The sequence below is a fragment of the Kogia breviceps genome, chromosome 1, assembly GCF_026419965.1.
Source record: "Kogia breviceps isolate mKogBre1 chromosome 1, mKogBre1 haplotype 1, whole genome shotgun sequence".
In the NCBI taxonomy this organism is placed as follows: domain Eukaryota; kingdom Metazoa; phylum Chordata; class Mammalia; order Artiodactyla; family Physeteridae; genus Kogia; species Kogia breviceps.
In genome coordinates this window covers 201,728,505-201,755,555 of record NC_081310.1, presented here as the reverse complement: position 1 = coordinate 201,755,555, position 27,051 = coordinate 201,728,505, and the positions used below count along the sequence as shown (strand labels likewise).

The 27,051-nt window shown below is 55.8% G+C and overlaps 1 protein-coding gene across 8 annotated transcripts; it reads right to left on the bottom strand.

The window, feature by feature from the left end:
* NADK (NAD kinase) lies at positions 1 to 26,699 on the bottom strand. Of its 8 annotated transcripts, none has more exons than XM_067019187.1 (13): positions 26,386 to 26,699; positions 25,869 to 26,020; positions 11,020 to 11,241; positions 9,254 to 9,337; positions 5,455 to 5,584; positions 5,044 to 5,152; positions 4,867 to 4,952; positions 3,857 to 3,959; positions 3,352 to 3,506; positions 3,082 to 3,181; positions 2,842 to 3,011; positions 2,178 to 2,260; positions 1 to 1,736 (listed from the first exon to the last, which is right to left on the bottom strand). In XM_067019187.1, the coding sequence occupies exons 2-13, from the start codon at positions 25,925 to 25,927 to the stop codon at positions 1,538 to 1,540; spliced, it is 1,500 nt and encodes a 499-aa protein (XP_066875288.1). In that variant the 5' UTR covers positions 25,928 to 26,020; positions 26,386 to 26,699; the 3' UTR covers positions 1 to 1,537. The 8 variants fall into 8 exon arrangements, with proteins under 8 accessions (XP_066875288.1, XP_066875301.1, XP_066875297.1 ...); XM_067019200.1 differs by having other exon boundaries at positions 2,842 to 2,999; XM_067019196.1 differs by having other exon boundaries at positions 2,842 to 2,999; positions 26,606 to 26,699.
* Between the last annotated feature and the right edge of the window lie 352 nt (positions 26,700 to 27,051).

Genomic DNA, 27,051 nt, shown 5'->3' with positions numbered 1-27,051 from the left:
TTTTTAAAACAAGCCTGTTTATTGAAAGGATCTGAAAATAGTAATAAGGCTTTTCAACATTTAACAAATTTTCAAGATATCAACAATATGAAACATTAAGAATTGACTTCAAAAACCCAAAGTTTCCTAGGTCATTCCCTGTCACGCTTCAGGACCTGGTCTACACTGGCTCTGTTGTCTGAACGAGTAACCTGCATTCTGAACGCCAGTCTCTTCCGGACCTAAAGCTGGGAGTGTCGCCCCCTCAGCCCATGGGAGGCCGGGCGGGCCACCCGCTGTGCCCGAGCTCACGGGCAGAGGGTGGGAACCGACCTCCGTGCCCAGCACTGGCTGAGCTGCCCACACGGGCACGCGGGGCGACAGCACTTGATACACACACACACGGACGGCGGCCCCGGTGCTCAGGCCGCAGGGCCCGCCCTTGAGACCCCAGATGCCTTTCCATCAGCCCGTGACCCTCCAAGTGGGCAAAGCACAGCGCCCCCCGGCCCCTGTCCCTCCAGAAGGGAGTCCAAGAAACGACAGGCCCCCATCCCTTCTGTTCTGGCCAACTTAACAGGAGAAAATGCAACTCAGAGAGAAATCAGTTACTCAAAAATAGGAAGCCCCTTAGGTGACAGTGAGCCGGGCCAGGGCCACACGCGCCCCCGCAAGCCACAGCTCCCACCAGACTCCAGGCGGGCCCAGCCCCACGCAGCCAGCGATGGAGGCGCAGGGGCGGGAAGGACGGGCGCGCCCTCGAAGCCAGGCCCCCGGGGAGAAGCAAGAGCAGCTTCGACACCTCCCCGGCCCGCCGAGCGCCAGGCGCCCTGAGCAAGAGTCGCCCCGCTCTCCGGGCGGTCACGCAGGCCGCACTGAATGGTCCCCCTTCACAGCACAAAGTCCCTTCCCGCCGAATTCTCAGTGTACACACAAGACCTGTACGTAAGCACTCTCAGAAAGTTTAAAAGAATCTCTAAAAAGTAGACACAGGATTGAGAACACCTTCCAGGGTGGGGAGGCGCGTCCCTGCTTCCCGAGGAATGTGTGCGGCCTGAACCCTCGCCCCGCCTGTGCCGGTCACCCTGAAGCAGGGGAGGAGACCGGGGCCTGGGGACCCATCTGTCCCGGCAGCCAACCTGCTCTCGGCAGAAGCACCCCCAGTGGCTTCAGGGGAAGTCGTGGGAGCTGAAGGAAGATTTTTGGCCGTGAGACATTTATCTTCAAGACCGTAGGATAGACCCATTCATTCTGATCCCCGCTGAATTTCAGTAGACTGATCTATGGAAGTTCCCTAACAAGGAATTACAAGGAGCCCAGCAGGCTCGGCCGTCCCTGCCCGGGGCCGGGCTCTGACCACACGCAGGGTGGGTGCGCCTCGGCTGACCTCAGAGCTCCTGGTCTGCTCACTTGTTTAGAAATGCAGAAAAGTCAGATTTAAAACATTAAAAACAGCTGATCTGGTCGACAAAAGGCAGATCGCAGGCCCTTCCTCTGGCCAGACAAGTGGCGCGGCACCTGCCGCCGGCGCTTGGCCTGTGGCGCTCACGACGCACGTTCAGGTCCGCCCGTCCCGAGCGCTCCCGGCCCGCCCCGCCCCATCCTCCTCGTCCGCGTCCTCCTCGTCCTCTGGGAAGTGGGCTTGCTTCTTCCGCACGTTCCAGTGCAGACACTGTGCCAGGCTCTCGAACCAGTCGCTCACGGGGTCGCGGACACAGATGGAGGGGAGCGGGTAGCGAGAGGTAGTGATGCTGACGCTGAAGCAGGAGAGATGCAACGTGGCCCCTCCTAGAACAGCCAGGCGCCCGGCCCGCCCCCCCAGAGCAAGACCCCTCCCTGGTCCGGCCGGGGACCATCTCAGCTCTGCTCACGCCACCTGCTGCAAAGCCTGGCCCCAGGTCCTATGGTGCCCCGGGGGCCTGGGCACCTTTGCCACTTTCCGGTCGGGTCCTGAGAACAGCCAAGAACTGGGGGGCTCTGTGGTGCTCGTGTGCCCCCCCAGGACAGAACCAGGGTCCCCCTCGACGCACCCAGGTCCAGAGGGACCCCAAGGAGCAGGGTGGCGGAAGGATAAGCGGTGGGAACGGCTGGCAGGGCGCCATCACCCCAGGCACAGGTCCGTGACGCGATCTCTCGAGAACCCGGGACGGGCCCTCAGCCCACATGCCCCACCCGCTGCGGCCCCGTGGCCCACACACCTGTCTCCGTGGCGGACCTCCTGTCTCTTTCGTCCATCGAAGGACACCCACACGGTGTTCCTTGCTTCCGGTGACAGCATGATCTGACGGGTCAAGCAGGACAGGTGTGGGCTAGCTGAGCGCAGCTGAGCGCTGTGGACCCTACCCTGCAGGGGCAGCACCGGCCAGGAGGAACCTCACGGGCACCCCCAAGGCCCACCACGTGCCAAGGTCAGATCCAGGTTGTGAAAACATTAACTTGCGTCGTGCTGACCCCAGCCCCAGGGGCCTGGCTCTAGCACCGCCCACCCCCCCGCCCCCACCCGGCTCTCCGCGACCAGCAGACGCAGCCCCACCCACCAGGGCTCACATCAGGGACTCACTGGTCCGGGGGTGGCCTGCAGCGGGGGCAAGGGGCAGGGGAAGAGTGGACGTGGAATGGCGGCAGGGCCAGTCAGACGCCGGGACACGCCGTGCGGGACACGCCGGGCGGCGGCTGCTCCGCACAGGTGGGGCCCCGTCCCCGCCGGCAAGGACTGTGCCCACCCACTCAGGCCGAGAGCCCACCTGAAGGGCTGGCCCGGCTCTCAGCACCACCGCTGCCGACCGGACCCCTGGGGGCGCGGGCCCCTCCAGGCCCCAGCAGGGCGGGGGGTGGGGGGAGGGGGGCGGGGGGGGCTCTGACCCTCAGCTCGACGCCCGCAGGAACCACGATGGGCCGGAAGGACAGCGAGTGGGGGCAGATGGGCGTGATCATGATGGCCGGCACGTTGGGGTGGATCATGGAGGCCCCGGCGGCGGCCGCGTACGCCGTGCTGCCCGTCGGGGTGGAGACGATCACGCCTGCGGGACAGGCTGAGGGTCACAGTCAAGCGCCCGCCCCCGTCCCGCGTGCAGCCCCCAGGCGGGCCTGACGCCCACCTACCGTCGCCCTGCACCGTGGTGATGAGGTGCCCATCCAGGTAGACGTCCACGTTGGACAGGTATGAGGATGGGCCTCTGTCTATCACCACCTCGTTTAAGACCTGTGGGTGAGGCCACCGCAAGCTGAGGGGGCCGGGCAGCAGCGAGCTGCTCCTGGGCTCCCTGGAAGGTCCCGAGGACAGGGCTTGGGGGTGTCCAGACCAAAGCCGCCACACCGTACCCCCTGCCCGAGGGCGAGGCCCCGAGCCCCGGGGCGGACAGGCCCACAGACCTGGTACTGCATGACCTGCTTCCCGACCTCTGCGTCCAGGGCTGCGGCCAGCACCCCGTTCTCGCTGATCCCGTTGGGGACGGCCACCTTCTTCCCTCGGAGCTCCTTCACGACCCTGACCTTCAGCCGGCTCCGGAGAACAACAGCCGCGTTCCCTGGGGGCCGGCAGGGGTCACACCCGGGGAGGTCAGCAGGAGTGGGGGAGGTGGTGCTGCTGGGAGAGAGACCCTCCCGTCGACCAGGGACCCCCCTTTCTTCTCCCAAATGGAGGGCAACAGCCTGTGCTTCTGTGAAAAGCAGTTCACTGCTGCTCGACACGTGTGGCGGCCTAACTGGGATCGGCTCAAACTTCTCACTGCTCAGAAAAAACATCTGCCTCGTTCAAAGTTCAGAATCCTCTGGGTCCCGGAACACTCAAGCGCCGCTCTTTGCATCGTTAAAAAAGCCCCCAAATCACGTGAGATGACCCCACGTTCAGAACTGCTCACGGAACATTCTGACTCACCCTGTATCACCTGAGTAACTTGGGACTGAAAGTTCTCGAAGTTGAAGGGGGTCAGGAAGCCCAGGGAGCCCAGGTGGAACGCCATGACCGGAGGCACGCTGCCCTGTGAGCCAAGGAGGCAGGTCACTCAGCTGGCCAGCCCACCCGAAAGCCACCCGAGCCGTCCCCAAGCAGCCCGGAGGGACCCGCACCCCGACTCCCCTGTGAGGGGCGGGCACGGGAGCGCAGGGTCGGTGCCTGGTGTGGTCGGCGGGGCTGCCGCGCTGCAGTGGGGCAGGGCTGCTCGGGGTGACGGGGCGTCGGGAGACAGGAAGGAGCTGGGGCGGGGGCAGGTCACGGGGCCCAGTCCCACGGAGGCCACGCCCAGCAGGCGGGAGGGCGGGGAGGCCTCGACAGACACAGACCCGCTGCAGCTGCAGAGGAGCGGGGGCAGCCGGGGGCAGAGGGCCTGGGACGGGCCTCAGGGACCCTGAGAGGGCGGCGCCGCTTCCGCTGAGGAGGGGCTCCCACAGTGGGAGGTGAGGGAGAATACGGGCAGCTCTGAGGAGGCGGAACAGCCCCAGGACCCAGGCCCGCCGGGCCCTACCCTCCGGCCCTGCTGGCCGCCCTGCCCACTTCCAGGTCGCTCTCTGGAGGCCACACCCGACCTTCTAACACACCTCGGCCCGGTCCCTCCAGGGGCCCTGCCTTGAGGAGCGTGAGGGTGGGCTCCCGGGCAGACCCTGGTGGTCCACGGGGCTCCTGTAGCCGCTGCCCTCACCTGCCCCGGACGCTCCTCCACCAACTCGGCCCCACATGCCGGCTCCTCTGCGGGATGCCCCGCCCCCAGCCCCGCCCCCAGGCCCCCCTCCCCGGTGCACCATCCGCACCGCCGCCTCGAGGTGCATGGAAACGCCTGGCCTGTCCCAGGGTCTAGCACCGGACGGCAGATGCAGCATTTGGCATCGTTTGCAAACTTGCTCTGTCGCCGCCTCCCCTCGCCGTGCTCAGGCGGCATCTAGGGGCGTCACCTGGAAGAGCGACGAGGCGTAGAGCAGCGTCCCGTCTCCTCCCAGGCAAATGATGAGATCGATCTGGTTGGAGATGTCGTCGTAATCTAGAACACACGGCAGACACAGAAGAGCCGTCAAACACCCCCGATGCTGCCAGGCACGGCCTCCTGGGCGAGGCCCCACAGGACAACTTGCCTTCTCTGAAGGTGCAGAACTTCCTCTTCACTGGCCCAAAGCGGTCGTCACTCACGATGGCGGGGTCCTCCAGAACTTTCTTCTCCACGTACACGATCATGTTGTTCTCCTGGAAGGGACACGGGTGAGTCAGCCCTGCCGGTAAGAGCCAGGCCAGGGCAGGCCGGTCTTCACGAAGCCTCCTTCCTGCCTTGCTTGGCCTCGTACATGCTGGGTGGGGGGTGGGCGGCGGCAGCTCTGTCTCGGTGGCAAAGCGCGACCGTTTTTCCACTTCACACGCTGCTGAGCTGCTGGAGGCTCGGTGACGCTGGGTTACAGAGCCTCCTGACTTGAGCAGCCCCAGGATCAGAGCCCTGGAACCCCGGGCGGGAGGCCAGCTCTGACCCCAACCCCGCGGCCGCCCCTGCTCACCTCCATCAGGTACACGCAGAGCTCCTTGAAGGGCTGGAGCAGGCTGGCATCCCGGATCTTCTTGATGACGAGGACGCTCTTTGGGGACTTGTTCCACGTCAGGCGCTGGCTGGCAGGGTCCTGGATGTGCCTTTGAGGGGAGACGAGCGTTCGCACTGGCCCTGGGCCGTCCCCGGAGGTGTCTCCTGCACCAGTGCGGCCGAGCCCCAAGCTGGAGCGGGGGCTCGGCGCACTCAGGGCGGTGCCCTCCCTCTGGCTGCCCGACTTGCACCTGCCCGCGGCTCCTTTGGAACGAGGCTCACTCGGAGACCTGCTGCGGAGGAAACCCCACGCGCACCCGGACCCGCCGATGGGGCTCTGTCCCGGGGGACCCAGGCCTCCTGCTGACTCCTACGGGGGGCCCAGCCCCACGTCCACACCACTGTGTGAGCAACTCAGGTGACTGTAACTCGCACAGTTAGAAGCGCCCCGGTTTTAAAGTCAATAGCAGGATGTGGGGCAGTGAGGCTGCTCTGGGGATTTCAACGGTGGGCACGTGTCTTCACACGTCTGTCCAAAGCACAGGACGCACCGCACGGAGGGAACCTGGTTTCAGCTAGGAACTGCGGGTGACACGAGGTGTCGGTACAGGTTCATCGTGTGTAACGAACGCACCCTCTGCAAGGATATCGATGAGGGGCTGGCTGGGGGGGGCGCGTGAGAAATCTCTGTACCTTCTCCTCACTTCTGCTGCGAACCTAAACCTGCTCAAATAATAAAAGCAAAAACCAAAAAACGTCAGCTGGGCCTGCCTGCCAACGACAGCTCTGCAAGCCCTGTGGTGCTCGGCCTCGGCCCCCGGCGCTGGGGGGCCGGCACGGTCCACGGGCAGCAGGTCCTCCCTGAGGGGCGGGGGTCCCGAAGCCGAGCCCCGCCGGGACCCGGACCGCTGTGGGTGCCCGGAAGGCGCCCGCCCGGACTCGCAGCACGCCCCTCCGCCTGTTGGGAAAGAGTCTGGAAGGCCAGGCAGCGACTTCCCTTCTGACCCAAGTTCCCCAATCAAGACACCTGCTCCAGGTCACGCCTCGTGGCCGCGGCCTCCTGAAAACCCGGCGGCCCCACCAGCAACTCTCCAAACCATGACATGAACCTTTACAAGAGCAGTGGGTCCCTGGCCCCAGGCTGTGACTGACTGACCATCACTCACCCTTTCCAGGCGTTTCTGCGAGGGCAGGGGTCACTCATGACCTCCTCTGCCAGGGTCTCCACCAGCCCGGGTCACACACGCGGCTCAGCGGAGGGCGGTGCTCGGTGCCCAGCATCTCGGTCACACCTGACTGACGGCGGGAGTGCCACGCAAACCAGCCCCCCCAAAGTGCAACGGCACCACCCTTCTTTCTGTACCCTCAAAACTGAAAGCAAAACATACTGTAACTTGTTAAAGGCTGTATAAAACAAGTCAAGAGAACTTCCTAAAATGAAAAATCAAACCAAACAAACTGTACTTGATCTTCTTACTGTTCACACCATCCTCTTGTCCAATCGCCTTTAACAGCAAAGAGGCCAGACCTCAGACGCCTGCTCTTCACGGGCTGCCTGCCAAGCTCTGCCGCCCTGGGCGGTCAGGATGGGCCCCGTCCAGCCCCGTCCAGCCGCAGACGACAGCGCACAGGGCTGCAGAACCGGCTCGGCCCGTGGGAGGGGCCCGCAGGCGGAGGGGCGGGCTCGCGGGCCTCCGGTCACTCCACCCGGCCCCGGGCCTGGAGGGAGGGCAGGCGGGTCAGCAGGCCTGCCTGGCCGCCAAGGTGGATGACGTGCCCCCCCCCCCCCCCCCACTGACAGGTGGGCCGGACTCACGGCCCTTCAAGACCCGAGACTCAGCCGCGCCCAGCCAGAGCCACCGCAGTGCCATCGGCTCATCTCGGGTACCAACCGGTCACTTCCTGTTGGATCGCTGCAAAGAGCGGTGCCGGCCCCTCCCAGGCACAGAGGCTCTGGGAGCTGGAAGGGAGGCAGGGATGCCTGACAGGTCAGCAGGGGACCCATCTGAGCCCCGTCTCAAAAGCCAAAGGCGTCAGATGTTGGCAACTCCACATGTTTCAACATAACAGAAACTACACATTCATGGTGAGGTCTGAGAGAATAAAGTAGGAAGTAAATCTCTTGCACTCAACTCCTCTACGGTATGTTCCTTTGCAGCATCAGGGGCAAGTCCGGTCAGCACATAATCCCTGCCCCACCAGCCATGGTGTCGGGAGGGCCAGGGACAAGATGGGGGAGTGGAGTCCTGTCCTCCCAGGGCAGGCAGCCCACCGGACCGTGCCGGGCGCAGGGCCTCGGAGACGCTTCTGGAGCACCTGCCGCTCTGCTCGAGCACCCCTCTCCACGATGCCACCTGACTTCGGGGAGCAGCTCAGATGCCATCCTGAGACCCCACCCGAGGTTCACGAGGCCAGAACACACACACACACCTGTGACGTGGGCTGGGCTGGGAGCAGGTGACAGCCAATTAAGGCTGGACGGCCAGAGGCCACCCAGGGCGGCACTTACACTGGGCCACGAGTGACGAGGAGGGAGCGGCTCCGCCAAAGCCCAGGGCGGGCAGGGAGGGGCCCCTGGCAGCGGTGAAAGGTCGAGGCCGGGCGTTCTGGGGCAGGGCACACAGCAGGGCGCGGGGCGCCTGGGGGGCTGGCTACCAGTGTGGATGCTGTGCGGAGTGCAAACGCGGGGCACTGGGGGGCGGGGGGGGCGCAGCAGGTGGGCGGGACCTGCCCGCGTCCAGCAGCAGCGACTAGAGAGCCAGGGCAGCACCTGGATGGTAGAGGCACTGACACCGGTTACCCCAGTGCCCAGGCCGCCCTTGGGTCACCAGGGCCCACACGGCACAGCAGCTCCCGGGGGCCCAGCACCGTCCGCCCACGGCGCCAGCGCTGAGAGCCGGCAGACGGCTGCAGGGAGCAAGGCCCCCCAGACGGTGAGTCGCAGAAGCCCACCCGGGCCCTCGGTCTGACCCCCACAGAAGGTGAACCCTCCACGGCTCCCCAGAAGGAGGGGGCACAGACGGCCCACTCGGTGGTGAGCCCACCGCCAGGCACAAGCAGTGCCGACCTGGAATTCTGCTGTTTCAACACAAGGCTCTTGTGGCCACGAAGCCACTTGAGTGTTTTCTCCCCTAAGACACAAACAACACAGAGCAAAGGAGCAAAGCTTTACCCTCCTTGGAACCATCCAGCACCTGGAGGAGGTGCTGGACGGGTAGAGAGGGGAGCTGGGTTCAAGTGTCCAGTAAAATAACCCGAAATGCTTAGCTTCTAAATAGTTTCTCAGCCAGCACCGGCACAGCCAGGGGCCCCCAGGCCGCACTGCCCTCAGGCTGTCGCTAAAATACAGAGCTTACATTTAAAAAAGAAAAGGAAAAAAAAAAAAATGGTGCCCGCAAGGCAGGGTATCTCTCAAACAAGTAAACTCAGCTTTTCAAAAATGCCAACTGACATCTCTGCATTTCAATAATAATTAAGAGAAACATATTTGACCCACCAAATGCATTAGCATGAAATACATTATTTTTTTCTCCTAGAGTTTTTCCTGTAAAAAGTAAATTAACTCTAGATACGAGTCGAGGCCCCTCTGACCCACTGCGCCCCAGGAGCAGGCCGCACCCGCTCTCTAGCCCCGAGCGCGTAGGGGACGGCGCCGCGTGGCCTCCTGGGGCCTGCAAAGCCGCCCAGCACACTCACTGCCCCCCCCACCGCTAGCCAGAACCCCCCACAGTCCGGCGGCCCCTGGACAACAGCCCTGTGGAGCCTCCCAGAAGACTCACATGATGGTCTGGGGGTTCTGCAGCACGCAGGCCTTTGGTCCGAAAGTGGTCACTGGGCACGGCCCGTGCAGCGAGCGGGTCCTCCTGTGGGGAGAGGCACAGGGCAGGGGCTGTCAGTCGGCTGAAAGACACACACGTGTAGACAAGGCACACACTGTGTTACACTCTCCAAACTATTTTTAATCCAAATGACATAAAGTCCACCATCTGCCCGGCACCCATGTGAGGCCCTGGAAGACCCTGCCCTGGTCCGCAGAGCTCTGGCTGGGGGGCTGCACGCTGCCCGCGTAGCCGTTAGAGGGGGCACAGCTAGAAATACTCCTTAGAACAAGGACCCCAAGCCAGTTCAGGTGCCCAGGCCCCACCCCAGAACAAGGGGATTCAACCCAGGGGAAGGGCCTGGGAATCTGAATTCTTGTCTGGGCAAGTCTGTTTGAAGACAAGCTTTTGGGCCTATCCTTGGGAATCCAGACTTCAGAAACCATCCCCAAGCCATCCAGATTAACATTCTAGCAAAAATACTCATTCTGAGTTGTGCTGTCAATAAACACAGGTAGCACTTGAGTGACCCAACATTTCCAATAACTGAAAAGTGACTCACAGGGCACTGTGGCCAGCACACGTCCTGGGGACAACACCACTAGGTGGCCCTCCCTGTCCTCTCCTCAAGGGTCCAGCGCCAGCCCTTGGGAGCCATGTGGATGCCTCACGGTGACATGTGGATGTGTCCACCAACACGCAGAGTGCCAGCTCCAGTGGCCTCATGGTCCCTTTCTTTTTTGTTCTTTTCTGGCCACACCACGTGGCTTGCAGGAGCTTAGTTCCCCGACCAGGGGTCGAACCCGCAGCCCCTGCAGTGCAAGCGCGGAGTCTTAACCACTGGGCCCCCAGGGAAGCCCCCTCAAGGTCCCTTTCTGCACCCAAACCACGGGCACAAAGGTAGCCAAACACAGACGGCAGACTTGCTTTCGTCTCTGACTGCTCATCTCATGGTTCAAAGAACTCTCCAGATCCCAGTGCAGACAAAACAGATTTTCTCTTGCGTCGTGGAGGGCAGCCTGGCCCAGGAGAGCCAGAGTCTGGTCAAGGGCGCCTCCCTGGCCCTTGAGAGCGCACAGGGAACGGCCGCGAGCCGCGGCCTGGGGCCTCTGGGGACTAAAAGATTTGGGGAAATGCGGTTTAGACCAGGCCTTTCTAAGTCAGGGCTCCACTCAACCTCTGACAGCGGCTGTGGCTGCACGTCCCCAACCCCCCTCCTGGAGACACCCACACGCGGAGGCCACCTTTGACCTGCTGCCACCACACCAGGTTCAATGCCCTTTCAGGCGTGATACCCCACAGAGCCAGCAGCCAAGGCCGCCCGCCGGGAGATGCACCCCCTGCAGTGCCAGGGACACCAACACAGGAGGACAACATGACTCTGCACGGAAGCTTCTGCTGGGAGCTGGCCGCCCGCTGCCCAGCCGGCGACGCTGCCGTCCACCGGGCCCCCTGCATCTGCGGCAGTGCCGGCTCGGGCAGCTCTTCCCAAAACCTCGGGTGGCGTTCATGGCTCTGAGGCCGGCACTGCCGCAGCCCGCCCGGCACCCCGACACCTGTGCCAGAGACGGTGCCACTGACGGCACACAGGCCCCACCCACGCGCCTCAACCTTGCGCAGTGTGTGGGCACGGGGGCGGGGGGGTTGCCCTCTGGGAGCCGTGGCAGCAAGCGCGCCCGCCGCTCGCGTGTCTGAGAGCCCACGCAGTTCCAGAGGAGGCCTGGTACCTGAACTCGCGGGTGCTGGCCAGGGCGGGCGCGGCCGACAGGCTGCGGGACTTGGCGCGGCCCCGGATGGGGTGGCCCAGGCCCCGGTCCTCGTCCGCATGGCACGCGGAGCAGCGGTAGGAGGCCGCCTCGGCACGCAGCTGCTCACTCCCGTTGACTTTTTCTTGTTCCATTTCTGTAGTTGATGGACGAGGAGGACTTCGGCCCGAAAACCCTGGATGCCTTGATTTAATAAAATACAGTAAATATCTGTGTACAAGACGACGTATACACACACCTACACCCACCCTATCAGGGAAAAGCTGACTGATGTCCAACTTACCAAAGGACTCGGCAAATAGTCTATTTCCATCCCAAATATTTAAGAACTCGGGAATCTACCTGTGGTTTTTAGTGAATCCAGAAGAGCTAGGGGTCTATCAAGCTGGGGTGTGGCCACGTGCCAGGGGGTGCACACTTTCATGAGAGAGCAATCACCATCGTGCAGTCTTAAATGCCTCTCGGCCCAGAAAATCTGGATAAATATACTTGATAAGACCACCAGCAGGGACCCACTGAACTCCATGTCCTGCAAACAGTCTGCCTTTAATCCAGTGCCAGTGAAACACTGGCCAAAACCGACGTACTTGGTCCTCAAAGAAAAGTTCAACTTCCAAATACTAGTAAAGATAGACACCCTCATCTTCTAACCACAACACAGTAAAGCAGGAAAAGATGGAAGCAGAAACAAAACAACAGTCCTCCAACCACTGGGGAATGTTTGAATTTTCTCCTAACCAACTGAGGGCTCAAAACAGGTATCAAAACCACCGTGACGGTGCACTGAAACGGTAAGCATGAACCCAAAGTCCACGCCCCCATTGAGCTGTGCTGAGATCCTTGAGAATTAGACGAGATAAGGCCTAAGTCAATGAAGCTAAAAAAAGGAATAAAACAAGCCTAAGAAAGGTGGAAGAGGTGACAAAACTACAGGCAGAAATCAGGAGGTTGAAAAGCAGAGAAAGAGCAGAGCTCGGAGAAAAGCAACGATAAATAAGTCAGTTTAGATGAGGGATGAAAAGCACTGTACTCACTGAACAACTCGGACCAAAGGTCGTTCCCTAAGAGACGTGCTGACTAATGGAAGAGCTCCGGCAGGGCCACGCGCTGCTGGGGCCTCAGGACCTGCCTGTCCTCGGGAAGCAGAGGGAGAGCGGGGCCCCTCGCTCAGAAGGACGCAGCAGGGCAGCCTGCCAACAGCTCACATCACCTCTTGGACAAGCAAGAGAAACGGGGCCATCGCGGCAGGGACCACGACAGAGACCACGACGCAGGCGCCAGCACCAGAAGGGACAACGTGGGGTGACGGCATGGAGAGCAGAAGGAAAGTTTAAGGACTCCAGAAAATCCTGGAGCCTCTCCAATAAGGTCAAAGGTGATGGGGTCCCTGCATCCCCCACCTCCACCTGCACTGTACAAGCACCTCAGGAGCTTTGGAAAATACTAATTCCCACACCTGACTCTGACCGAGTTTTAAAAGCTCCTGAGGCAGGGAACTCCCTGGCGGTGCAGTGGTTAGGATCCCGCTCTTCCACTGCTGGGGGCGCGGGTTCAACCTCTAGTCGGGGAACTAAGATCCCACAAGCTGTGAGGTGCGGTCCCCCCCCCAAAAAAAATGGAAAAGAAATTGAAGTTTAAAAACACCATTTACAATAGCACCAAAATATAAGATACATAGGGATATAGTTGGCAAAACAAGTGTAAACCCTATTTCCAGTTATAAAATAAATAAGTCACGGTATGTAATGTACACCATGTGACGTTAGTTAATCATATTGTAGTGTTATAATTGAAAGGTGCTGAGAGAGTAGATCTTAAAAGTTCCCATAAGAAAAAAGTTGGTAACTATATACGGTGATGATTCAACTACACTCACCGTAGTGATCATCTCACGATATATACAAACATCGAACCATTATGTTCCATACAACTAATAACTAATAAATTATGTCAACTATACCTCTATTTTAAAAGTGTAAAACCTGTACACTGAAAACTACAAAATGTTGCTGACAGAACTTAAAAGAAACAAGTAAGTGGAGAGACAGACCATGTTCACAGATTGGAGGACATAATACTGTCAAGATCTCAATTCTCCCTGACGTGACTGACAGTCTTCCTAAACCCGGCAAACAAACTCCATCCTTTTCCACAGGAAGCAGCAAGCTGATTCTAAAATTCACATGGAAATCGAAAGGACCTATAATAGCTAAAAAAACCTGAAAAAGAACCAAGCTGGAGGACTAAGAGTACCTGATCTCATGCTCTGTTGTACAGCTACAGTAACCAGACAATGTGGTATTGACATAAAGACAGATGCAGAGATGAAGGAAACAGAAAGATACCTTCACACCCCGTCGATCATTTTCAACAGAGGTGCCAGGGGATTCAATGGGAAGAGGACAATCTTTTCTCCAAACCGTTGTAGAAAAACTCCATGGCCATGTCTAAAAGTATGAAGTTAAATTCTTCTCACATGGTACGCAAAGATTAACTCAAAATGGATTATAGACCTAAATGTAAGAATAAAAACTATAAAACTTTAAGAAGAAAGCAATGGAGAAAATCTTCGTAGCCTTGGATATGGCCAAGATTTCTTAAATAGGACACAAAGAGCACAAAGTTTAAAACTTGACAAACTGAACTTCATTATAATTAAAATCTTTTACCCTTCATCAGACACTGTTAAGAGAACGGAAATACAAGCTGCGGATTGAAAAGAAATATTTGTTAAATGTATACGTGACAAAGGACTTGCTTCCAAAATATATAAAAAATTCTTAAAACTCAGTAAGAAACAACCCAATTTAAAAATTAGGGCTTCCCTGATGGCGCAGTGGTTGAGGGTCCGCCTGCCAATGCAGGGGCAACGGGTTTGTGCCCTGGCCTGGGAAGATCCCACATGCCGCGGAGAGGCTGGGCCCATGAGCCATGGCCGCTGAGCCTGCGCGTCCAGAGCCTGTGCTCCGCAACGGGAGAGGCCACAACAGTGGGAGGCCCGAGTACCGCAAATAAAAACAAAAAACACAAAAAAAAAACAAAAAAAAGGATCCGCCGGCCAATGCAGGGGACACGGGTTCGATCCCTGGTCCGGGAAGATCCCACATGCCGTGAAGCAACTAAGCCCGTGCGGCACAACTACTGAGCCTGTGCTCTAGAGCCCACGAGCCACAACTACTGAGCCCACGTGCCACAACTACTGAAGCCCGTGCACCTAGAGCCCGTGCTCCACAACAAGAGAAGCCACCGCACCACAGCAAGGAATGGCCCCCACTCAACACAACTAGAAAAAGCCCGCAGGCAGCAACGAAGACCCAACACAGCCAAAAAGAAAAATAAACAAAAATCTGTTTGAAGGAGGAGCTATATGTATCATTTTGGTCCCAGACTTTCCTTCCTAATTAAGCTTTAAGCAAGTAAATGCTCAAGATAAAATTCCTTGATCAAAGAATCAACAGTCATAGGAATTCACCAAGAAGCTTACTGAATACAAGAAAACCAAGCTTATAAGCTTATAACCAAGCTTTGGTTATTATAATAACCAAAGTTCCATCCAAGTTATTCATTAATTAGCAATGATTAAAAAGTAAATGGGCGGGTTTCCCTGGTGGCGCAGTGGTTGAGAGTCCGCCTGCCGATGCAGGGGACACAGGTTCGTGCCCCGGTCTGGGAATATCCCACATGCCGCGGAGCAACTAAGCCCGTGCGCCACAACTACTGAGCCTGCGCTCTAGAGCCCGTGAGCCACAACTACTGAAGCCCGTGCGCCTAGAGCCCGTGCTCCGCAACAGGAGAAGCCACTGCAATGAGAAGCCCGTGCACCCCAACAAAGAGTAGCCCCCGCTCGCCGCAACTAGAGAAAGCCCGTGCGCAGCAACGAAGACCCAACGCAGCCTAAATAAATAAATACATAAGAAGACTAGGCTGTGCGTCCCTCTGTATGTGCAAGAAGGAAGAGCAGGCCAGTGAGGCCAGGTTACAGCTGCAGGAATGTGGACACCTACCCAAGTCCAGGACGACCAGGGAGCAGCAGAGCCGGCCCCAACCCCACCAGGCCCCGTCGCAGCGCTCCACCGGAACCACCTGACTTACCCTCGGTGGTGCGGTGCGAGGAGCTTTGCGGGGAGGGGCCAGGGGGCCGAAGTCCAAGGTGACACAGCTAGGAGAGACACAGCTGGAATCGGGGCCAGCACTCCTAAGCCCCCCATGCCTGACCACAGTGGACACAGACAATGGGACCCAAAAGAGAGGCCCAGGGCACGAGCTGGCCCGGGTCCCGGGAGGGGAGAGGACCCTGGAGACTCCACTCCTCATCTTCTGGAAACCATGCCTTTGACTTAGCCCCTCCTAAACTAGGAAAAGCTTCTATCAGGGCATACCCCAGTTTGCAGTAACACATAAGATCAACAGTCATTATAGGCAATAATGCCAAACCTCTGGCCAAACAAAACCTGAAGACCACTGTCCTGGCACAGCACCAGCTGCAAGAGGCTGAAACCCGCTTGCAAGGAAGGCCTGCCCTAAAACCAACTGGGCCCGCAGCCTGTGCTGGGCAGGTGATGCTGTAATCCTAGGCGGGTGTGGAAAACTCTATCATCCCAGGAAGGTACAGAAATAACTATCTAGTAAGATCACGATAACCCTGAAAAGATACGGATAAGGAAGTAATTAAATCCTATGACGCTGAAATTTCAAAAAGCTAAAAATTCATTTTATAATCACTGGATGTTTACATATTTTGTTTGATATTATGGGCAACATACTCAAAGGAAGAAATCACTCAAAGTGATTCTCACTCAAATGGCTGAGGTGAGTTTCTGTTTGTAAATAACAATGTTTCAAATGATAAAAGTTAGTGACTTCCCCCATTCCCGTAACCCCCACCTACTACGCAGTGCAGGGGTCTTCTGAGCTGCACATCACCCAGGGCCAAAACCACTCCCCAACGAGCCCTCAACCACTCCTGGGACAATTGCTGAAATTTCATTTATTCTACAGCTAAATACTCAGGTGATGCCATCTCAGCTTCTACTTGTAGTTTAAGAATTATTATGACTCTGAGTCTTGGGGTAACACTTTGTATTATCTGATGCATCCTTAATGGGGACACAACATATAATGTTAGAAAGAATAAATCGATCGCCAAGTGGGGCTTATTCCAGGAATGCAAGGCCTGCTCAATGAATGTAATCCATCATTTCATCACGCTGATCACATCAACTGATGCACAAAAAAGCACTGGACAAAATTCAACACCCGTTTATGGTAAAAATTCTCAGCAATTATGTTGGTTTTTTTTTTTTTTTTTTTTTTTTTTTTGCCATACGCGGGCCTCTCACCGTTGTGGCCTCTCCCATTGCGGAGCACAGGCTCCGGACGCGCAGGCTCAGCGGCCATGGCTCACGGGCCCAGCCGCTCTGCGGCATGTGGGATCTTCCCGGACCGGGGCATGAACCCGTGTCCCCTGCATTGGCAGGCAGACTCTCAACCACTGCGCCACCAGGGAAGCCCATCAGCAATTATGAATAAAGGGTAACTTCCTCATCTCAATAAAGAGCATCTAGAAAAAACCTACCGCTAACATTAACTTCATGGTGAAAAAATAAGACTGGGAACCAACTACTCTTTTTTTTTTTTTTTTCCTGCAGTTCGCGGGCCTCTCACTGTGCGGCCTCTCCCGTTGCGGAGCACAGGCTCCGGACGCGCAGGCTCAGCGGCCATGGCTCACGGGCCCAGCTGCTCCGCGGCATGTGGGATCTTCCTAGACTGGGGCACGAACCCACGTCCCCTGCATTGGCAGGTGGACTCTCAACCACTGCGCCACCAGGGAAGCCCGGAACCAACTACTCTTAACCAGCACAGTACTGCAATGAGGCAAAAAAGGTGGAGGCCGAAATTAAAGACAGTATCATCCACAGTCACCTAAAAAGTACTTAGATGCAATCTAACAAATCATGTAGAGGACTTGTATGTGGAACATATTTAAAAAATCCTGATGAAAGAAATCAAAGAACACTAAATAAACTGAGAGACAGCCTTGATCATGGATTAGGATTAGAAGACTCGACATAGTAAATATGTCAGTTCTCCCAAAACTCATCTATAGGTTTAATGCAATTTCTATAAAAATCTCAGCAAGATATTTTTGTAGATATGGACAAGCTTATTCTAAAACGTATATGGAAAGGCAAAGGTGCTAGAATAGCTAAGACATGTTTTAAAAAGAAAGACAGGGACTTCCCTGGTGGCGCAGTGGTTAAGAATCCACCTGCCAATGCAGGGACACCGGTTCGAGCCCTGGTCCGGGAAGATCCCACATGCTGTGGAGCAACTAAGCCCATGCGCCACAACTACTGAGCCTGCGCTCTAGACCCCGCGAGCCACAGCTACTGAGCCCGCATGCCTAGAGCCCGTGCTCCGCAACAAGAGAAGCCACTGAAATGAGAAGCCCGTGCACTGCAAAGAAGAGTAGCCCCCGCTCGCCGCAACCAGAGAAAAGCCCGCGCGCAGCAATGAAGATCCAACACAGCCAAAACTAATAAAATAAAAAAGTAAAAAGAAGGGTAAAGGAAGATGAGTCGCTCTCTGATTTAAGACTCTACAGCTACACCAATCAAGATTGTGTCGCTGGCGCAGGCAGACACAGGCCAACAGAACAGGTACACTCAACTGATTTCTGACAAACACACAGAAGCCATTCAATGAAGGAAAGAGAATTAACTGTTTCAGCAGATGGTGCTGGAGTCATTCTACATCCACAGGCAAGAAAGCAAACTTCAGCCTAACCTTCACATCTGAAACAAAAGTTAACTCAAAATGGATCAAAATGGGTCATGTTAAATATAAAACATAAACCATAAAACTTTTATAATAAAACACAGGAGAGGGAATTCCCTGGTGGTCCAGTGGTTAGGAGTCAGCACTTGCACTGCCAAGGGCAGCGGTTCGCTCCCTGGTTGGGGAACTGAGGTCCCGCAAGCTGTGTGCTGTGGCCAAAAATAAATAAGTAAGTGAAACACAGAAGAAAGTCTTGGGGACCTAGGGCGAAAGAGAATTGTTTTTGTACATGATATAAAAAAGCACAGTTCATAAAAAGTAAAAAAAATTGATAAACTTGCTCTGTGGAAGGCCCTGTTAAGAGGGTATAAAAAACAAACATGTTACAGATGGGGAGGAAATATTTTCAAACTAGATATCCAACAGAGAATTCGTATCCATAAAATATAAAGAAATCTCAAAATGTCTGGTAAGAAACCAGATGATCCGATTAGAAAATGGGCAAGAGAGGAATGGATCCCAGGGGATGTGCCCGGGGTAAATAAGCACGTGAAAAGACGCTCCACGTCATGAGCGGTTAGGAATTAAATCAAAACCACAATGAGATGTCACTGCACCCCAGTCAGAAAGGCTAAATAACTCAAAGCTGGAGAGGCTGCAGAGAGACACCCACTCACTCGTCGCTGTGGGAACACGGAAGGTTCAGACGCTCTGGAAAAATCCGACAGTTTCTTATAAAAACTAAATATGCAGCCCAGCAACTGCACCTGGGCATTTATCCCAGAGAAATACCTGATGTTCACATACAACCTGCACATGAACGTTCACAGCAGCTTTTTTTGCGACAGGCAAACACTGCAGACAGCCCAAGTGTCCCCCAGCTGGCGAGCGGACCCAGCAAGGAGAGGGAGCAGACACTGACGCTGCAACAGGCTGCGTGACCCCAGGGCCCTCTGTGGGGCCAAGAAGGACAATCTCACGTGGCCACATGATACACGTTCCTATTTACACAACTTTCTTTCTTTTTCCAGTTTTGGGCCACGTCGCACAGCATGCGGGGTCTTAGTTCCCAGACCGGGATCTTAGGCCCCCTGCAGTGGAAGCACAGAGTCCTAACAACTGGACTGCCAGGGAAGTCCCTTCCACAACTTTCTTGAAATGACAAAGTGATGGTGCCGTGAACAGATCACTGGTTGCCAGGGAGTGCAAGGAGGCCTGGTGGGGCTCCCTGGCACAACGGTCAGCTCTGAGTCTGCACCGGTGGTGGTGGTTATGCAAGCGTACACACGGGAAAACTGGTGAAAGCTGAGTAAGGGGTGTAATGCAGTTAACAGTGTTTACATTATTGTGCTACTGACGCCGGGATAAACTGGGAAGCAGGGGGAAGGGTGCAGAAGTTTCTCTGTACTATTTTTTACAACTTTCTGTGAGTCTATAGTTATTTCAGAACAAACAGTTAATAAAAAAGGGATAAGCCAATCAAAACCACAAAAGGCAAATATATTCAAAAACTACTACAAATCATCTAGAAGCTGTTGATATTTATTCACAAAAAGTAGTTTGATGACTAAGTAATAAACTAATTTATAAAGTAATCATATTGGGACTTCCCTGGTGGCACAGCGGTTAAGAATCCACCTGCCATGCAGGGGACACGGGTTCGAGCCCTGGTTCCGGAAGATCCCACATGCCGCGGAGCAACTAAGCCCGTGCGCCACAACTACTGAGCCTGTGCTCTAGAGCCCATGAGTCACAACTACTGAAGCCTGTGCTCCGCAACAAGAGAGGCCGCGACAGTGAGAGGCCCACTCACCTCGGTGAAGAGCGGCCCCCGCTTGCGGCAACTAGAGAAAGCCCTCGCACAGCAACGAAGACCTGACACAGCCAAAAATAAATAAAATAAAATAAATTTTAAAAAATAATAAAGTAATCATATTAAATATGAAAACCAGCTTTTTTTTTTTTTTTGGTGGTACGCGGGCCTCTCACTGCTGTGGCCTCTCCCGTTGCGGAGCACAGGCTCCGGACGCACAGGCCCAGCGGCCACGGCTCACGGTTCCAGCCGCTCCGCGGCATGTGGGATCTTCCCGGACCGGGGCACGAACCCGTATCCCCTGCATCTGCAGGCGGATTCTCAACCACTGCGCCACCAGGGAAGCCGGAAAACCAGCTTTTGAAATTTGTCTCCACAGTGTATTTTGTGACAATGGCGAATCATGACTCGCACTTAATCCAAGTTTATTTGCTATTTTAACGTTTTAAAAGGATGAAATTTTAACTCCATCCAAGCTCACTGAAGTTCCTGACAGCACAAATCTAATTTTTTAAAAACTTCTGCATTGGGAAGTTTTAATAGGAAAAAGGTGTTGGAGCACAATCACAAAGTACGCAGACATAAAGTAGTTCCCAAAGAGGTGGGGATGCCAGCCCGTAAAAGTCGCGCGCACGAGTACAAACACAATAACGTGACGTCACTGCAGGCCCTCAACACGCGCCTGCTGAAGTAATGGCAAAGCAAAGCTCATCACTCATCAACACGGAGGGGCACCTATTACACGGCCCTCCTCCCGCCAGTAAGTGATGCCCGTGCCGGCAAGGACATGACAGAACTGGGCGCTCACACGGGCAGAGCCCGGCCGCGCGAGGAGGAGAATCGGGGGCCCCCGGGCAGCGGCCCCCTTCGCGGGGCCGACGACGAGCTCAGGCCTGTGCCGCTCGGGGCACCCGGCTCTGCTGCCCGCAGCCCCTGAGCGCCTCTTCACCAACGGTCTGCACACGCATCTGCCTGTTCCCACGCCACGCAGCTGGCGCTGAGCCGTCAGGGGTCAGGGGTCAGGAGGCAGCACCAACCCCAGACAGCCGGCGCCGGTGACGGGGCCACGCCCGCAGAGAAGCCTGACCGGAGGGCGAAGTGGAGCAGGGCCCCTCGGTGCTCCCGGCACCGCACCGTGTCCTCAGCCCGCCTTCTGTCTGTGGAAAACCTTGAGCCAAAGAATAGGTTCAATCAGAGAAGCGAGAAAATACAGAAACAGAGGAAAACAGTCAAAGGAGACCAAATAATAATAGTGCAGTCATTACGCAGAGTCAAGGACCTCTGTTTCCTCTTACGGGCCATAGGTAATATTCGGAGCCCTCCCCTGGGGGCCGTCTTGTACACACTGAAACCCCACCAGGTGGAAGAAGTGAACTACAGGAGGACCACGCACTGGCCTCAAGGAAATGGCAACAAACCGACCCTGGAACTGAAGAGTAGCTCTACCTAAAACGCCGAGGTGACGCCGGCCAGACCACCGATGACCAGCTTCAAGATGACCGTCAGAGCTGACCGCATGGTTTCTGCATGTAGCCCCCTCCCTCTGTCTATAAAAGCTCTTTTGCCCCCTGACTGCTGGGGGTGGGGGGAGGTCGGCCTTCGGACAGGCACCCCCCCCCCAGTTGCTGGCCTCCGGAATAAAGCAACCTTTCCTTTCCTACCGACACCTGTCTCTCGAGAACTGGCTTCCGAGCGGCGAGTGGCCGGGCCTGGCTTCGGAACGAGATTTCGGCGCCCGACGTGGGGCTGTGCGCTCACAGCGTCTGGCTTCCCTGGGCCTCCCAGAGTAGAGCCAGCGGCTACGGCAAACACGCCGCGATAAGCCGCGACCAGCCAGCTGCTGTGGCTAGCCAGCCCCGAGGGGGATTTTAGGGGACATTTCCCAGCAGCTGCCGAAAGCATTTGTTTCGGGGATCCTCCCTGTTTCTCCCCTGCTCGGCACCGCCGACTTTCGCTTTTGGTTGGTGGAAATGAAACGTGCGCTTGGGAGGAGCTGACCAGCTCCAAGGCCGGGAAAGTCCACGGGTGTGCACCCGGGCAACCTTCCCATTTGTGAGCGCTAAGTGCTATTTGGGCATTTTTGCCAGTTGGTTCTGATGTGCGTCTGACGTTGAGAACTGTCTGTGAACACAAAGTGCTATCTGGGCATTTTGCTAATGGATTCCGACGTCCGTCTACCGTTGAGGGCCGTTTGTGTTGGGGAAGTGTGTGTTTGGGATCCCATACTGGTCACATCCTTTGAAGAGGATTTGCGACAGGTCAGTCGTTTGGTGTGTGAGCATGTATCCCATCTATGTGATTGGTAACTTCGATGTCTTATGTCAAATGGGAAATTCAGGCTCAATTCATTAAAAACAATTTTTTAGCTATGAAATTATGACAAAGAAAAAGAAAGATGATTTTTTCTAACCAACGTATGGCAACAGTATTCTTTAGACTCCAGAGAAAATTGGTTAAGATGAAACCCTTTTGAAATTCCCAAACTGATTCTTTTGCATATGCAGTTAGAGAAAGCTAGCTTGATAAAATACTGTTTTCAGAATTCTGACCCTGAGAGAACAAAAATATGCTTAGGAAAAAACATGAAGTTAACTCTTATCGTGTCCTTGAAATACAAACACAGCCCACTTTGCCTGAGACTTCAGCCTTGGGTTAATTAGTAAAACTTCAAGACAAAAAAAAAGGAGGGGGAAAAAAATCCTTTTAAAATTGAGTGGGTAAATTTGACTACTCGGACTGTTACTCATAAACTGATAAGTTTAATTGCAATGCCTAATTCATGAAATGTAAAAAGATGAAACAATGAGATCTCTGTCTGGATGTATGTATGTCTCAATATGTGTCTTTGTCTTTGGTTAATTTGCAAAGAGCTCTATTTAATTGGCTTAAAAAGAAAAAGTAAGCACTTACAAATCAAACAAATCTCAATTTACCTACTCCCTGTCTTCTTGACAAGACTAAGAGGAAAACTAAAGATGTCTGGGTTTCTTAAACACACATCCTGTACCACATTAAAGAGAAATTGTGCTATGAAAAAGTGTATGTTTTTAGAGGTTATGGAATATGTTCTTAAGTTTGCCCATCAGAAAATACTGATATAACAAATAGTTCAATTACTTGTTTCTTGGTTTTGTTAAGGTTTTCAACGGTTAAAAATTGTAATGTGTAAAAATGATAAGGGAAGCATTTCAGTGTGTAACGGAAGTAGGATGTGTGTTGTCGGAGGAGAAAAGTATAAAGAACGGAGATATTTTCATTGAGGAAAAAATGATGACACTAATTCTGTCCTACAGTTGGTTGGAAAAAAAGGACAAATTTGTATGGATCCAAAAAGTGATAAAATGTTTGTGAAAAAGTAACTTTGAGAAAAGAATTTTGTATGTTGTTAGGATTAAGATTAGATTAAATTTAATTAAGTAAATGAATTTTGTTATTAACAGTAAACTGATACAAGACTAAATTTTGTTTTCTCTCTCTGTTAAGAGAAAAATATTTTTTCTAAACTAATTAGGATTATTTGGTATGTTAAATTATATGGAAAACATTTGATAACTTTCAGACCTTACTGTTGAACTGAGTAAGAAATTACAAAATTCTGATGGAAAGCTATGTTTTGTTTCTAACCATACTTCTGACCCCGATGATTGTCCAGTGAAGCTGTCACAGAGTATAACTGCTCATGATGTGTATGCTGGCTCTAAGTTTACTGCTTAAAGCACATGCACAACGTTTGTGTGAGAACCGGATATAAATGATAAGATGTATGGCCTATAAAGCGTTTCCCGATTAACATACCTCTGAGCCTGTTCATGACATCTGCTTCGTTTGCCCCCAACGTGGACAACTAGGCAAATATATAAACAAAAAGAGGCCTGGCACCGAGGGCCATGAATGGACCCAGAGCAGGCGACTGAGCCACTCTGGCTGCGTTGGAAAAAGATATTGACTAGCAGTGCTTTTCTACGGGAAGAGTTACAATTAAAAGGGGAAAATGATGGAGGAAATTTTCACATACTGAGGTATGGGGAAGTCATTCTGGCTTACACAGGATTTCATTTGAACTTTAGGCTAACCAAAACAGCCTGTTTATGGCCTATTAAACATACACTGTACATCTGCTTTAACCATTAAGAAACAATACATTCAGAGAATAATACGAAGATGCATTTTGATTATTACCTTCATTGTAAAATGTCTACCAATTTTCAAATGCTTGTACAGGTACTAAGACAAAGTCATCATGGACAGAGGCAACGTTCTCATAATACAAAATATTACCCAAATTAGTCAGGACGATGCCCCACTTCAGCAAGAAGTAGCCAAGAGGCGTCATTGCCCCATTCCCTCAAACACTTGGGGAAAACTGAAACAGAAATGGAACTAAACCCGAGCTCCCCTGCCAAGCTGACAACTAACCTCTCTACCCCTAACCTTATTCCCCTTCCTGTTCCGTACCCGGCCCTCCCCAAAACTGAGGAGTACCAAAGGAAAGGGGGATTGAAACGGACCAGGACGCTAAAATCCTTTCCCACCCCCCCCGCCCCGCCCCTCCGTGTCCTCAGCCCGCCTTTTGTCTGTGGAAAACCTTGAGCCAAAGAATAGGTTCAATCAGAGAAGCGAGAAAATACAGAAACAGAGGAAAACAGTCAAAGGAGACCAAATAATAATAGTGCAGTCATTACGCAGAGTCAAGGACCTCTGTTTCCTCTTACGGGCCATAGGTAATATTCGGAGCCCTCCCCTGGGGGCCGTCTTGTAGACACTGAAACCCCACCAGGTGGAAGAAGTGAACTACAGGAGGACCACGCACTGGCCTCAAGGAAATGGCAACAAACCGACCCTGGAACTGAAGAGTAACTCTACCTAAAACGCCGAGGTGACGCCGGCCAGACCACCGATGACCAGCTTCAAGATGACCGTCAGAGCTGACCGCATGGTTTCTGCATGTAGCCCCCTCCCTCTGTCTATAAAAGCTCTTGCCCCCTTTTGGGGCGGGGAGGAGGGCCCTTGGACAGGCATCCGCCCTCCCCGCGTTCCCCCCTCTTTGCTGGCCTCCGAAATAAAGCAACCTTTCCTTACCTACCAACATCTATCTCTCGAAAATTGGCTTTCGAGCGGCGAGCAGCCGGACCTTGGTTCGGTAACAAGGGCAGCACCCCCGGTAAAGAACCGCCCGCCCCTTCGTCCTGCGGGTTACCGGGGCCTCCTCTCCAGCGCCCAGCGATCTCCCGGGGCGCCGCCGCCGCCGAGCCCACCCCACGCCCACCTGCACGGCAGGCCCGGGAGCACCTGAAGCCCAGGGCTGGCGTCCGCGCTACCGCACCTGCCTGTCCGGGTCCGCGGGTCTCCGCGGCGGAGCAAAGGTCACGGCCAGAGCCGAGCTCGCAGTCCAGCAGTAAGTGAGGACCACCCGGCTCAGGCCCGGCACCCGGTGGCGAGGCGGCCCCCACGAGGACCAGAGCGCGCCAGACGGGGAGGCAGTGACCAGGGGTTCCGGGATCGTCGGTGGGCGCTGGGCTCGGAGCGCAAACGCGCCTTCCGAGGATAAATAACGCGACGCGGACCCCTAACTGACCGCTCCGCGTGAGGGCCGGACCCGCCAAGCCGCCCCACAGCGCGGACGCGGGGGGCGAAGTCCGGCCGCCCGGACACCTGCGCGGGCGCCCGGGGCAGGGGGCGGCCGGCCAGCGCCTCCCCGCTCCACACCTCGCGGTAGGCAGGGCAGCCCCCGTCCCCGCGACCCCCGCCCCGCCCCCACGACCCCACGACCGCGGGCGGCGGGCCGGGCCGAGGGGCCGCGCACTCACCGTTCGCTCGCCGGGCCGAGCCCGCGGGTCCCGCCGCCCCGCCGCCGCTCGTAGTCGCTAGCCGGTCCCCGGCGCCGCGGCCGCCCCCTGCCCCATGGCCGCCTCCTGCCCCACGGCCACCCGGCCCCCGGCGCCGGCCCGCCTAGCATCAATGCCGCCACGCCGCCAGTGCGCACGCGCGCCCCCGCCGGCCGGGCGCATGCGCCTCCGGAGCCATACGTAAGCGATCCGCGCCCGCCCCGCCCCGCGCGTGTGGGGCGGCCCGCATGGACGCCGGGCCGGGACTAGGGGCGGGGCTGGGGGCGGAGTGGAGGCCTAGTGGGTGGGGCGCGGGGGGAAGGACGGGCGCCGGGCTAGGGACCGCCGGGTGGGGAGGGTCGCCGGCCCCAGGAGGATCCCTGGTCCCCACTCACCACGCTGTGTCCCAAGCACGTTCGCTGGACCCGGGCCCCGCCCCGGCCCCGTCCGCCATCGCTCCTGTACTCCGCGGGTCGGGTTGGGCTGGCTGCGGCCGCCGCCAGTGGTGACACCCCGCCGCGGGTTCCGTAACTACCAGGGTGTGGCTCTGCTTAGAAGGAAAGTGTTTTCGGAACCAAAACTCGGTGTGAGCAGCTGTGACAGAACTGCGCCCCTCGGCTGCCGGCACAGCTGGAGGGAGCGGCCCGGCCCCGGCCCTCGTGGGCCTCACCCACCCCAAGCAGCCCAGCGGGTCCTTGCACACCACCTGGACCTGCGGGGCCCTGGGCCGGGCGTCTCAAGTGGGGCCCCTCGAGGGCGACTTGCCAACACTGTTCTGCCTCCCTCCCCCCATCCCCTCACTGGAGGACCCAGAGAGGAGGGAAGGGGGCCAAGCGGGAGCTGCACCCCCGCGCCCCCATGTCCAGGCACGGTGGGTTCCCCCAAGGCGTGCTGAATTGACGCGTTACCCACCACCACGGCATTGAGTCAAGTGTCCCAACGGTGTGCCTAGCTCCTGGGATGCGTCTGTGAATAAGCTGATGCAGGGCCACTGTGGATGAGCCCGGTCGGCTGCCAGCTACTGTTCCTTCTCTACACCCGGGCCTCCCAGACACAGAGCGCCTGGCTCAGGCCATGTGTGGACCAGAGCCCTCTGCAGCAGCCTGGTCTCTAGGTTTCTCCACCCCCATACCTGCCGCTGAGTCTTCTCTGGCCGGGACTCCTTGCCCTGTGTTGAGAGACCTGGAACACAGCTGGGCACAGCAAAGGACACCTGTCACTGCTGTCCTGGGACCACTGGGCCATGGGGTTATCAAGGGTGAGTGGAAAGGGGGGCAAGGATGGCGGAAATTTGGGGGGATTTCTCAAGCTCCGTAACTTCCCGATCTGGTTATTTTGTAAACCCAACCGCTTCCCCAAAGTGACCCCACGGCCACACCCACAGAAGATAAAAGCCTTTTGAGCTGTGTTTTTGGATATGATCATTAACAAAATAATACTAATGCTTGGCCAGGCCTCCCAAGAACCTTCTAGAGCACGGACAGTCTGCAGAGAAGGCATCTCCGGCCTGGTAACTAGCCAAGGTCACACAGCAGGCACCCTTCCTGTGCCCTTTCTAAAAGGAACTTGTGCAGGTGT

Coding starts and splice junctions, on each gene's coding strand:
- NADK (XM_067019187.1), bottom strand. CDS start 25,927: ATGGCGGACGGGGCCGGGGCGGGGCCCGGGTCCAGCGAACGTGCTTGG. Junction 11,242..25,868: donor CGTGCTTGGGACACAGCGTG/GTGAGTGGGGAC, acceptor TATTAAATCAAG/GCATCCAGGGTTTTCGGGCC. Junction 5,153..5,454: donor TCTGCGTGTACCTGATGGAG/GTGAGCAGGGGC, acceptor TGTCCCTTCCAG/GAGAACAACATGATCGTGTA.